At 45.3% G+C, this 12,450-nt stretch overlaps 1 protein-coding gene across 1 annotated transcript in view; it reads left to right on the top strand.

Annotated features, from left to right (window-relative positions):
* The window catches only part of drd2l (dopamine receptor D2 like), a gene marked incomplete at both ends in the record, with an annotated part of 73,906 nt that overhangs the window by 29,427 nt on the left and 32,029 nt on the right, over positions 1–12,450 (top strand). Inside the window, one exon of the mRNA XM_084336640.1 lies at positions 8,944–9,080. Within this exon, the coding sequence (XP_084192766.1) occupies positions 8,944–9,080 (137 nt within the window). The remainder of the gene's footprint in view (positions 1–8,943; positions 9,081–12,450) is intronic.

Genomic DNA, 12,450 nt, shown 5'->3' with positions numbered 1-12,450 from the left:
TGGAACGCCCTGCCTAAAGCTGTAAAGGAATGTGAATCACTACCCACCTTCAAAAACACTCTCAAAAAACACCTACGTGAGACTGCAATTCGAAACTGGCCCCTACAAATGTCCTAACCTAGTTGTACAGTAAATGACCAAGTAAGGCTTTGTCAACATTCCAATGTACAGTGTAAAATGTGTGTATGTCCCCTACCCAACCCCCCCCCCCCCCCCCCCCACCTCCAATGTACAGACCGCACCCAACCCACCCAACCCCACCCCACCAACCTCCTCCAATGTACAGTTTCTACGCCAAATGTATATACACTCCTTTTCTGGACACTTTTGTATCACAAACAGTACTGTATTTGCAAATCTGATATGTCATAAATGTATAGATGTAGCAGTACTGTCTATCTGTATGTCATGTATGTCATATATGTTATGATGAATTGAAAATGGGGGACCCTGGTGGAAACAAGACGAAAGTCTTTCTCTGGTCTGCATCCCCTTATGTATTGAGATGTACTGTACTGTACCCATTCTGCAATCTGTTAATAAACTTTTCAATCAATCAATCAATATGCACGTAAAAAGAAAAAAAAAAAACTTAAGGGAATCGAACTTAGGACCATAGGATCCACAGCCAAGCAGAGTTACCAATTGAGCTAGTTTGTTGATGGTAAAGAAGGGGGGATTACTGCTACATAATGCTGCCGCGACGTAGCTCCGCCGCGACAATATTATTAAACAGCGGCTCTGTCATTGAAGTGGGAAAAGTGAGCCGTATTGTATATTAGTACATTGAACAGTGATTAATATTATTAGAGATGACTGATGATATTATTATGACTGATGACAGTGAAAGGCGCCGCAAACTCCTTCTCCAACATACAGTGGTGTGCTCTTCAGAATGTACCGGGAGAAACGTTTACTGTACCCCGCAGACATAATAAGCATATAAGCAGTGCTTACTAACGTTATTAGTTACATTATTTCTGACCGAATTAGTCATTCATTTGTCTGCTTTCGCCAACGGCAGCGATGTGAAAGGCGAAGCGAACTCCAGCAGTAGCGCGCTTGCTCCTGGGGCTGCCGCGGGGCGTGGCCGCGGCGGGTCACGTGCCTGTCGGGGCCAATCAGGCCTACCCCGGAAGTAGGAACGGTTGCGGAACAGCTACAGGCGGCTGGCCTCATGACAGAAAGATGGTTTAAAGGGTCATTTCACCTGATAAGGTATTTGCATTCCTATAACCTTGAATATTTCTATTGGTAATTTGTTCGTATTACACCTGCAGAGGAAGAGTTTAAAGGGTCATTTCACTTAATAAGGTACTTGCATTCCCTGCACACTTAAAGGTTTAAATGAATATGTTTAAACACTTACCTATTGAAATGATAAACTGATATAGAGTTTACTGATCTGCAATTGCAGAAGAAAGATAATGAGTTACTCACGAAAAAGGGATACATCTAATGTCCAACTTTAAACCTATAGCTTTTAGCTAGTGACAACCTCAGAGACGTCTGAACCAAACCTAACCTAATGTGTTGATCCAATCAACCTAGGACTTGATATCGAATTAACCTTCCTGAAAGAGGGAGTGGTTAAGAAAATAACCAAAAAGGGATACTTCACTTTACGTTTGTATGTATTGTAATTGTCTAGCTAGTGCTGTTGTGAATAAACTACCGGTCACTGTTATAACCTTGTCTTTGGTTTACTACTCCTTTAACTGTGTATATTACTCCTCTCCTCATTCGAACCTAGAACTGGTCCGTGGCGAACAGCTGTTACTGTTAGTGACACAAGTGCTACATCAGCAGCAGGCTTGGCATCACAGCTAGCACCCTCCAGTAATGTTTTCCCCAAACCTCTGATGTTGACTCAAACAGTGGCGCCGTCCGGGGAGTTTCCCGAACCGGTTTTGCCGGAGGACAGCCTGGAGGTAAATTTCGCTGCACGCCGGGGTACGACCGCGACAACAGCACGCCGGGCCGTGTGTGGAAATTGTGGCTCCTCATCACACCCCAGCCGAGCTCCAGTTTGCCATGCAAGGGGACAGAGGTGTCAACGCTGTGGCAGGCAGAACCATTTTGCCCGGGTCTGCCGCTCTGCTCCCGGCGCTGATAGCACGCCGCCACGTCCACGCCAACGCAGAGGATATATATATATATATATATATATATGGGTATGGACACTCTAAGATAGGAATGGCAGGCACAATCACCTTCACTGTGTGCTACGGGACCAAGGCCCTTCCCTCATTCACTTTCCAAGTGTCTCGTCAGGGAGCCAACCTCATGGGCTACGATTTGTTTTGTGGGCTCGGGTTCTCCCTTGTGGACAATACAGGGGCTGACATTCTGTCTGTGGGTTCACCCTGGCACCAGCGCTGGCCTGCTCTGTTTAGTGGGTTGGGCTGCCTCACTGCGTTTTACCACCAGCCTCTCCTCACCCCGGAGGTGCGTTCGGTGAACCAGCCGCTGCGCCGCCTGCCCCTCGTCCTACGCGACGACGTCGCCGCCGAGCTGCACAAGCTTTTGGATGCGGGCATCATCGAACACGTCAACGCTTCGCCATGGATTTCCAACCTGGTGGTGGTAAAAAAGAAATCAGGGCGACTGCGTCCGTGCATCAACCTCAGGCAGGCGAACAAAGCGGTGATTCCGGATAAGTACCCGCTGCCCACAGTGGAGGAGCTGGCGGCACAATTTTACGGCTCCTCAGTCTTCACCAAACTAGACCTTCGCCAGGGCTACCTGCAGGTTCCACTGCATCCTGACAGTCGCAACCTCACGCTGAATGGGGACATGTGCACCTTCGCTGTCCCAGTCATCGAGTTTGTGGGGTTCCGCCCAGTGTGCGAACCATAGCATGGTCTTTGGGTGAGCCAGATAATTGAATCCTGTCATATATTCAATCAGTTTCAGTAACTACAGAACACATAATACTAGACAACTCACTTGTTGAGGTCCGGCCGTCTGGACGGTCTGGGCTTCCACGGCACGGTCACCGGGCGTTGTAATACTAATATAATAGTCCCCACCGGAGCAGCACCAAGCAGGTGTAATTGTAACGGCGTCGCCTGTATGATCCCGCGGCCCGCCTCCTGCTGCTCTGTCAGCTTCACTGTCTTCGTGAAACCAAAATTGGTTAGGCTTACTTGCACAGGTTACAAAGTGGGTCAAGTTTGATTTGTACCGTGCGTGCGTGCAGGCTGCAGCGCCGCCGCGCTCCGAATGGTAATTGCAAGAATAGCATGCATGTTGCCATATTACGTGTGAATTAGTGCGCAAATCATTAATCATACATCCAAAATAGCATCCGTTTATTATTATACACGGTGATGATACGGAAAATTACAGAAAAATTAGAAATGCATGGCAAAAGTAGCATTTATTTTCAGTAATTTAGAGACACCCAGGGGAGCTTTAGAGACCCCCAGGGGAGCTGATGTCTGATCTAGGGGAGCTATAGCGGACCGAGCTCCCCCCGTGGATCGCACCCTGAGTCTGCTGATGGTCTCAGCCCGCTCCATTCTAACGTGGAGGCCGTGCTGCGCCTGCCTGAGCCGTCCGGCCCAGCGCAACTCTCGTCGTTTCTAGGGATGACAGCCTACTACCTGCGCTTCCTTCCCCAATACTCTGCAAGCACCACCCCGCTTCGGAGGCTCCTGAAACAGGATGCGGTCTGGGAGTGGACCTCAGCCTGCTCTATCGCCGTTCGCCAACTTAAAACGCAGCTCACCTCACCACCTCGTGTTCTTTGATCTGGTGAGCCCGACGTTTGTCACCTGTGATGCGTCCAATACGGCGATCGGGGCTGCGCTGTCTCAGGTCCAGCGGGGCACGGAGCGCCCAGCGGCGTTTGCCTCCCGGTCTCTCTCCCCAGCTGAACAGAAGTACTCGGTGGGGGAGCGAGAGGCTCTGGCCTGTGTCTCGTCATGTGAACGGTGGCACATGTACGTGTACGGACGACATTTTACGCTGCGGACGGACTACCAGGCTCTCACCGCCCTGCTCGCTACATTGGGGTCAGGCCACAAGCCGCTGATGATTCACCGCTGGCCAATGGAACCGGAGCTTGTCCTTATGCTTCATGGCCCGCTCCAGGCCACAGTCTCCCTGGAGGACCTCCAGCTTGCATCGGAGGAGGACTCCACACTCGCCCAGCTCTGCACCTACATCAGGGGGGGGTGGCCCGTGAAGGTCCCGGAAGTGCTGGCGCCTTTTCATCGGGTCAAGGATGAGCTGTCCTGCTGGAGCAGTGTCTGTGTGGCTCGGGGGCTTCGTACAATCATCCTTAGTGACCTCAGAGCGTGCATACTGACCATGGCGCACGAGGGGCACCTGGGCATCGTGAGGGTGAAGCAGCGCTGCAGGGATCTGGTGTGGTGGCCGGGCATTGACAATGGTGAGGGACTGCTCAGCCTGCCTTCTCAGCGGTAAGATGGGGCCGCCGACCCCAGCACCTCTGCAGCCTTTGCCATGGCCACCCGCACCTTGGAAGCACATCCAGCTGGACATCTGTGGGGAGCTCCATGGTGTCCCACACCACCAGCGTTTCCTCCTGGTTGCCTATGACCTCCATTCCAAGTGGCCAGAGGTGGCCGCCTCGGGGTCTGTGACTACCCGTGTGGTCACGGATTTTCTCTCTGCCCTGTTCGCCCGGTGGGCCATTCCAGACACCCTCACTACGGACAATGGGCCGCAGTTTGTCTCTGCTTACTTCGCCACCTTCATGGAGGCCAGGGGAATTAACCAGGTTCGTACGGCTTTCTACCACCCAGAGGCAAACGGGGGGGTGGAGAGATTTAATCAGACATTAAAATTACTCCGCACTCTGCTTCATTACAGGGCGACGCCACACACAACTACGGGCAGTTCCCCAGCCCTCCTGATGATAGGACGTGAGTTGCAGCTTCCCCTTGATCGGCTGAGGGTCCCGGCAAGCATCACGCCGGCAGTGGTACCCTGCCAGGGCACCAGGGTCGCAGATGCTCAGCGTCGGATCTAGCAGCGGTTCGACAGGAGGCGGAGGGTGAAAGCGCCTTCCTTCACAGAAGGAGACTGGGTCCGGATTCGTCGTCCCAACCGGGACCACAAGGGAGCTTTGAATGTACTGACTGGTCTATATTTTTAGACGACGATGATCTCGACCTGGACAGTAAAGCTGACAGAGTCACCGCCTACATACATTTCTGTGTTGATGGCGCCATCCCCTGTAAAACAATTAAAACTTTCTCCAATGATAAACCTTGGATGTCCAGGGAGGTGAAAGCTGCAATTAACCAAAAGAAGAGGGCATTCTTCAAGGGTGATAGAGATATGATTAAACATGCTCAAAAGGAGCTGAAAGCTAAAATAAAACAAGCAAAACTTAAATATAAAGATAGGGTAGAAAGACAAATGTCCAATACCAATACCAGGGGCCTTTGGAAAGGCATTAAATCAATCACTGATTGGACCAACAATTCCAGTTGTCTGGGCCCTGAGATTGATGTTAATCATGCAAACCAGTTCTTTGCTAGGTTTGATAAATTTGATTTCTCTGCTGAGCAGGAGAGTATCCTCTCCTCTCTGGCTCAGGCTAGTCCTGTGGACAGTTGTCCCCCTATTGTCATCTTTATTGAAGAGGTTCGTCAGGAGTTTAAGCGCATAAAGGTAAACAAGGGCCCCGGGCCTGATGGTGTTTATCCATGCACCCTCAAGGTCTGTGCTGACCAGTTGTGCCATGTTTTTCATTCTCTTTTTTCTCTATCTTTGTCTTTATCTGCTCTTCCTGTAATGTGGTTAACATCTTGTCTATTCCTAAAAAGAACAATGTGCGTAATAGCCTCACTAATCTGAGACCTATTGCTCTGACATGTCACATCATGAAATGTTTTGAAAGGGTTGTGCTGGGCCACCTCAGGGAGCAGGTGGCACCTTATTTGCATATAGGAAGAGTGTAGGAGTCGACGATGCACTGATTTTTATGTTGCAAATGTATAGCCACCTTGAATCGCCTGCCAGCTCTGTTAGGGTAATGTTCTTTGATTTTTCTAGTGCCTTCAATACAATCCAGCCACATATCCTAGCAAACAAAATGATTCAGCTTAAACTGCACAACTCAACTATCTCTTGGTGCACGAAATATCTTGTTCCTCGACCTCAGTTTGTCAGGCTGGATGACATAGTATCGGATGTCATGGCGCCCTTCCTCTTTGTTCTTTATACTGCGGACTGCAGACATAGCGAGGCCATGTGCCATATGCAAAAATGGTCTGACGACACAGCGCTGATCGGTCTAATCAACAAAGGCGATGACCAAGCCTATAAAAAGGAGATTGACTCATTTGTCCACTGGTGCGATACCAACTTCTTGGAATTAAACATCGAAAAAACCAAGGAGTTGGTCATCAACTTCAGTAGGAAGAAGGTGAATGTCTCTCCTGTCATCATTAAGGGGCAGGAGGTTGAAATAGTCCAGTACTATAGATACCTTGGCGTTCACCTGGACGGTAAGCTGGACTGGAAGCAGAACACAGATGCTGTGTTTAAAAAAGCCCAGTCTCTGCTCTTTCATCTGAGAAAACTTCGTTCTTTTGACATCAGCAGGTCACTTCTCTATGTATTTTACCAAGGTATCCTGCCTAGTGTCCTGTTCAATGCTGTTCTCTGCTGGGGGGGCAGTATCACTGTTTCGGACAAAAACCGTATAAATAAAATCATCAAAAAGGCTGGCTCAGTGATTCAGCACATTAGTTGTGGTGAAATTCCTGTATTGAAAACCAGGTTGCATAAGCATGGAGCCTTGGGTCCCTCCAGCTCTCTGACTATGACCCTGACCTGCAGCCCACTTTTGGGATTACAGCTGCTCACCACAGTATGCCGTTCACACCTGCCTTCAGCAAAACAAGTGCATGTGTGTGTGTTTGTGCATGCGTGTGTGTGTGTGTGTGTGTGTGTGTGTGTACTGTATATGATGCAGGGATGGCTGGTTTAAGCAGCCACAGCTGTCCTGGGTCAAGCTAATTAGACCTGGGAGCAGGTGTGGCTGGCACAACTGTTCTACATTGAGGTAATTAATGTGAACAGGTTATGGTAATAGTCCACTACTGGATTTCATTTAAACCAGGGTTTTTCCTCCTTTGTTTAAAAAAAAGAATCCCGTCCACACCAACAGTGTTTTAGAAAACCTCCCAGCCCTCACAATAATGCAAAAAACGCTCACATGAAATTACCTGGATGGGAGACTACAGGGAACTCTCCATGGGTCCAATATCCGTGTACATGTGGACATTTATAGGCATTTACAGTACAAGACACGCAAAATGTCCAGTTGATCGTGATTTATAATGGGGAACTGGTGTGGGACACGTCACTATAAATCGGAATATCGCTGTGTGTACCTTTTTAGAACTTGTGGACGTCTGCAACCACTGGCACGTGTCGTGGGAAATATTATCATGTCATTATAGATCTGTGTGGAGATATCATTTTATCTTTGTACAGCTTGACTGGTTCAATATGGCCAGCTAGTATACTCAGACACTGGCAGACACTACTGTCCCTTTAATGTGGGGAGAGGATGACTTTTGCCCTAATCTTTTCCTCTCCTAGCAAGGTTATCTTCCCAGCCAGCCAAAGTAAGCTGGTGTTATTATTTCCCCTACTGAGAATCCAGTTTCAAGTTCAAGTTCAAGTTCTTTAATAGTTGTCATACAGAAGTACAGAATACTTTCATACAAAATGCTTCTTACTGTTACGCTCCAGAGACTGTGCTAGACAAGATAGTATCAAATAACATAATAACATAATATAGCATGAATTTAGAAGAAGAAAATTAGGTCACAGTGTTCGGTATAGACATATGTACACATATTTATACTTTCATCATCATATCTGATGTATAATGTTACGTCTATTTCTGTGTATAATATACGTTCTGCCCAGACCTCTTGGTCACTTTATGGCCAGACGCTAGTGTGTGAACATGATGTATCTGTCTGTAAACTGTCCTTTTATTGTGGCCACAGTGAAATAAATTTTATTTCTATTTTTTAATAACGACTCAGAATGATTACAAAACGGCTCATCTTTTGTCCTTTAACATTTTCCATAACCCGCAAATCCTAAGCAAGGTTTATAAACGAACCCCTGGAATCATATCACCAGAGATGTCCCCCGAAAGTCGCATGTCAGTGTGTGAGAGGAACATTGACTGTTTCCGCCACCATCATTAAACGCCAGCTCAGACGGACTTGCCATGTAGTTAGAACGTCTGACTCACCTCTTTCAAAGCAGATCCTATACTCCAACGGCCACCTGGAGGTCAAAAGCTTAAAAAGTGGGAGGGAGGACCTTGCTCAGGTCAGAACCACATGGAGGAACATAGTTCATGAAGGAGCCACATTCCATGAAGAAGAGAAGAGACTGGCTGCAAAAGACAAGCTGCAGCGAAGGACCCCATGCACCCAAACCCACACTGCCTCTTCAGCCATAGCAAGACCCCAAGTGATTGCAGATGATAGTGTCTCTGTCTGTCTGTCTGTCTTTCTGTGTGTTTGTGTTGCATATAAAATAGATTACACACATCATATTTCAATGATCACATTCCATTTGAATAATTTCATATTTTACTATTTTACAATAATAATGCTATGCAAATCAATGATTATTGACAAGTAGTTGTAAATGATGACAAGATCATTATTGTATGGGAGAGACTGAATTAATCTATGCCCTATTCATTGCCCTCATAGCGATGGTCCAGGTACCAAGATGTCATTGATTGAAATTCCTTTCTCATAGTGTAAAGAACGAGCTCGTCTCTGGTCTCAAGTCTCTGACCACAGCTGTTATCTCAGAAATACAACCCTTTATTGCCTTCCCCTCTAGAATATCTTACCCATAATCAAATATGGTTCAAGATTATATAATTGTATGGTAAATTCTGTGTGCATTTATTCACAGATACACAGCAGTAGCCATGCCCATGCTGTATAACACCAGATACAGCTCCCGGAGGAGAGTGGTGGTGATGATTGCTGTGGTGTGGTTCCTCTCCTTCGCTATCTCCTGCCCTCTGTTGTTTGGACTCAATAACACCGGTAACAGAACGCCATCTCCTCTACAGTATACTCTCTCCATACTCTTCATTTTAGCACAATGCATCTGGGGGTCATATTCACACATTCTGAGAATACTTACTGATACATAGGCAGCAAGAACGCTAACAGCGTGTGTAGTATCGGATAAAGATACTATGTACTCTCGTTGTTGTCAAACCAAATGTAGTATTCTTTTGTTAAGAATGTGATGTCCAGACAGGCTCTTCCGATGTTACTTGCAAGTTTTATTACCAGAAGCAAACAATGGCTGCTTCTTAAAAACACTTGTTGTATCTTAAAAAACACTGGTTGTTTACAATAGTTCAAGGTCTGAATCTGCATTCAAACTAGTCTAACAAAATGTCCGCTGGTCTTATCAACAAGAGTCTTCTGTGTCCACGTCTTTGGCAACATGAATATAACTTGTTCTTCATCGACGAGGCAGTCCTGTTCTACATCTTCTTCGTCTTCATCATCTTCTCTTTCATCCCTCCTCCTAGTGTCTGATGGCCCTGTATTTATAGCAGGCCTGGGTCCAGTTTGATGACCTCACAGCTAGTGACATCATAACAGGTTTTCCTCCAATCCTCAAAGTTCGTTTTCAGTTTGAAAATGTAGGCGTGGCTTATTGCTAACTGCCCTGCTGAAGACAGTATTTCTTTCCAACTCATTTTAAGGCTAAATCCTTGTTACTATTACATTTACTACACATGATATATGAATATTAAGGTACTTCTCTCAAGGACACATATTTCAACATAACACATTACTTGTTTGTCCCAGAGTAAACCACAAAGCTGACATTCACATGAGTTATTTCCAGTTCAGTGTATCAAGATTTATATTACCTCATTTGATTTATTCATTAAACTTATTTACCTAGATTTCTTTAAAACAGATCTTTTCTAAATAATTATCTTAAATTATACTAATTCAACCAGTTGCAATTGATACTCAAACTTAATTATTTTACACAATAGTTTGTAATCCTGTACATTTGGCTATAAACCACTCCAAGTTTACTATCAAAATGTTTCCCTGGTTGAACACATCATTTCAGTGATAATTGTAGTTTAATCAGATTTAAATTGAATATAGAAAAAAAATTCTAATGTCCTGGTTACTAAACATTGTCTCCTTCCTCCTCCTGTCTATCTTTGTGCCCCAGCAGAAGTTTGAGCTTTTCACACCTCTGAGAGAAACAGCTGTGGGCCTGCTTGTATGCAAATGCTTTGGTCTCCCTTTCCAGTTACTCACAGCATTTTCTGATTACTTGAATTTCTTAGTTACAGAATGAGCACAAGCTTCGAACATAAAAAAAAAATCGAAGTAAAAAAAAAATATATATATATATAAAAAAAAATTCAAAAAAAGAATTTCAGATTTTATTTTTATTTTAATTTTTACTTCGGTGTGTGTGTGTGTGTGTGTGTGTGTGTGTGTGTGTGTGTGTGTGTGTGTGTGTGTGTGTGTGTGTGTGTGTGTGTGTGTGTGTGTGTGTGTGTGTGTGTGTGTGTGTGTGTGTGTGTGTGTGTGTGTGTGTGTGTGTGTGTGTGTGTGTGTGTGTGTGTGTGTGTGTGTGTGTGTGTGTGTGTGTGTGTGTGTGTGTGTGTGTGTGTGTGTGTGTGTGTGTGTGTGTGTGTGTGTGTGTGTGTGTGTGTGTGTGTGTGTGTGTGTGTGTGCATGGGGCCATTGGGTGGGGCCGGGGGACAAATACACTGAAGGAAAGTAACCCAGCTCAGCACTGCCCAAATTATATCATCACTATTGCCTGTTTGAAGGATATCATCCTCAAACACATATACACCACCTACACGCCTATTCTCAGTCCTTGCCCCACAATGGTGGAATGAACTACCCACCCCAGTTAGGACAGCCAAATCCTGTCCAATCTTTCGCCGTCGACTAAAGACGCACTTCTTCAACCATTATCTGAAATAAAATTAAAAAAAATAAAATAAAAAAAATCTAACCCTAACTAACCTTACTGTCATGCACTTGTCCTAATAAACTAACCTACACTGTAACACGCAACACTTTGATGAATATTGTTACTCAGCTGATAGAGTTGTATCCTTCCTGATGACCTGTGGTACAGAACTTGTAAGTCGCTTTGGATAAAAGCGTCAGCTAAAAATAGAACATTTAGATAAGGTGCTACTGAGATGTTTTGGTGAGTTCTTTGTTTTTTTTGTGGAAGTAGCCCTTCTTAAAAATGCATGAACATTCACTGATAATTGGTCTGTAGTGGAGTCTACAAGGTCTACATTGCCGGACCTTGTAGACTGACATAATTCTGTGCATAGTTTAGTCTACACAGGCCATATTTCAAATAATCAAAATCTTACTTCATTCATCTTAAACATTCTTGATTTGGGGGATTGGTAGTTCCCATGAAATCTGAAGTTGTTCAAACGACAACAGCGATCCACCTTGAATTAAATCACACAGCCGTGTTGGCTGTGTCACAGTCACGAAAGGGGCTACTTAATTCATTAATCCAATCCACTTTATTTATAGAGCACATTTAAAAACAACAAAGTTTACCAAAGTGCTGTACAAGTCCCACAACATAAGATAAAAAAAAGAAAAAAAATTATATAAAAATGATATATAAAATAATAAAAATTTATTAATTAATAAAAAAAAATTTAATTCGAAGCTTCGAATTAAAATCGAAGCTCGGCCCCGAAGCTTCGATTGCCAAAAAAAAATTCGAAGGTCAGCCCTAGTCGCTACACAGCTTTGCATGTCCTCCTTTATCGCTTTTAAATCATTTCTGATAAGGTCGAACTCTTTGGAAAGTGCACCTTTCAATTCCGATTGTATTATCTCTGCGATTTCGGATTTCAGCGCAAGGAGAATCTCCGTCTTTAAGGCTGTGGTATCCACGCCGGCCATCTTTGACGGTGTGGTCGGTGGTGGCCCAGAGGCGGAACCCGAGGCTTTCTCAGGCCTACTTGTAGTCGGGACGTATCCGTATTTGCGAAGGTTTGATGCCATCTGTCCGTGTAAAAGATGACCAACGGTTTGAACAAATGTACCCTGAGTAAGATTCACTAAGTTATGTAAATCCGTAAGCTTATTAAATTAAGATAAAACAACTAAAAGTAGAGACTCGACGGGAGCAAGAACAAAAAAGCGTACTACTCCATTGCTTGCCTAGCCACGCCTTACTGTTCATATTTTAATGGGGAAGCCTGGCTTCCCTTGGCTTCCAGTAGGATTCGCCACTGCAGCACACTACCTACGGAGACATCAGCCCCAACCCTGACCATCACTAACAGCCAGGTCAGGAGGCAGCTCTCCAAGATTAGTGTGAATAAGGCCAGAGGACCAGACAACACCAATCCCAGGGTGCTCAAAGCAT

Source organism: Notolepis coatsorum (genome assembly GCF_963971535.1).
Source record: "Notolepis coatsorum genome assembly, chromosome: 19".
Lineage (NCBI taxonomy): Eukaryota > Metazoa > Chordata > Actinopteri > Aulopiformes > Paralepididae > Notolepis > Notolepis coatsorum.
This window is presented reverse-complemented; position numbering and strand designations above follow the sequence as displayed.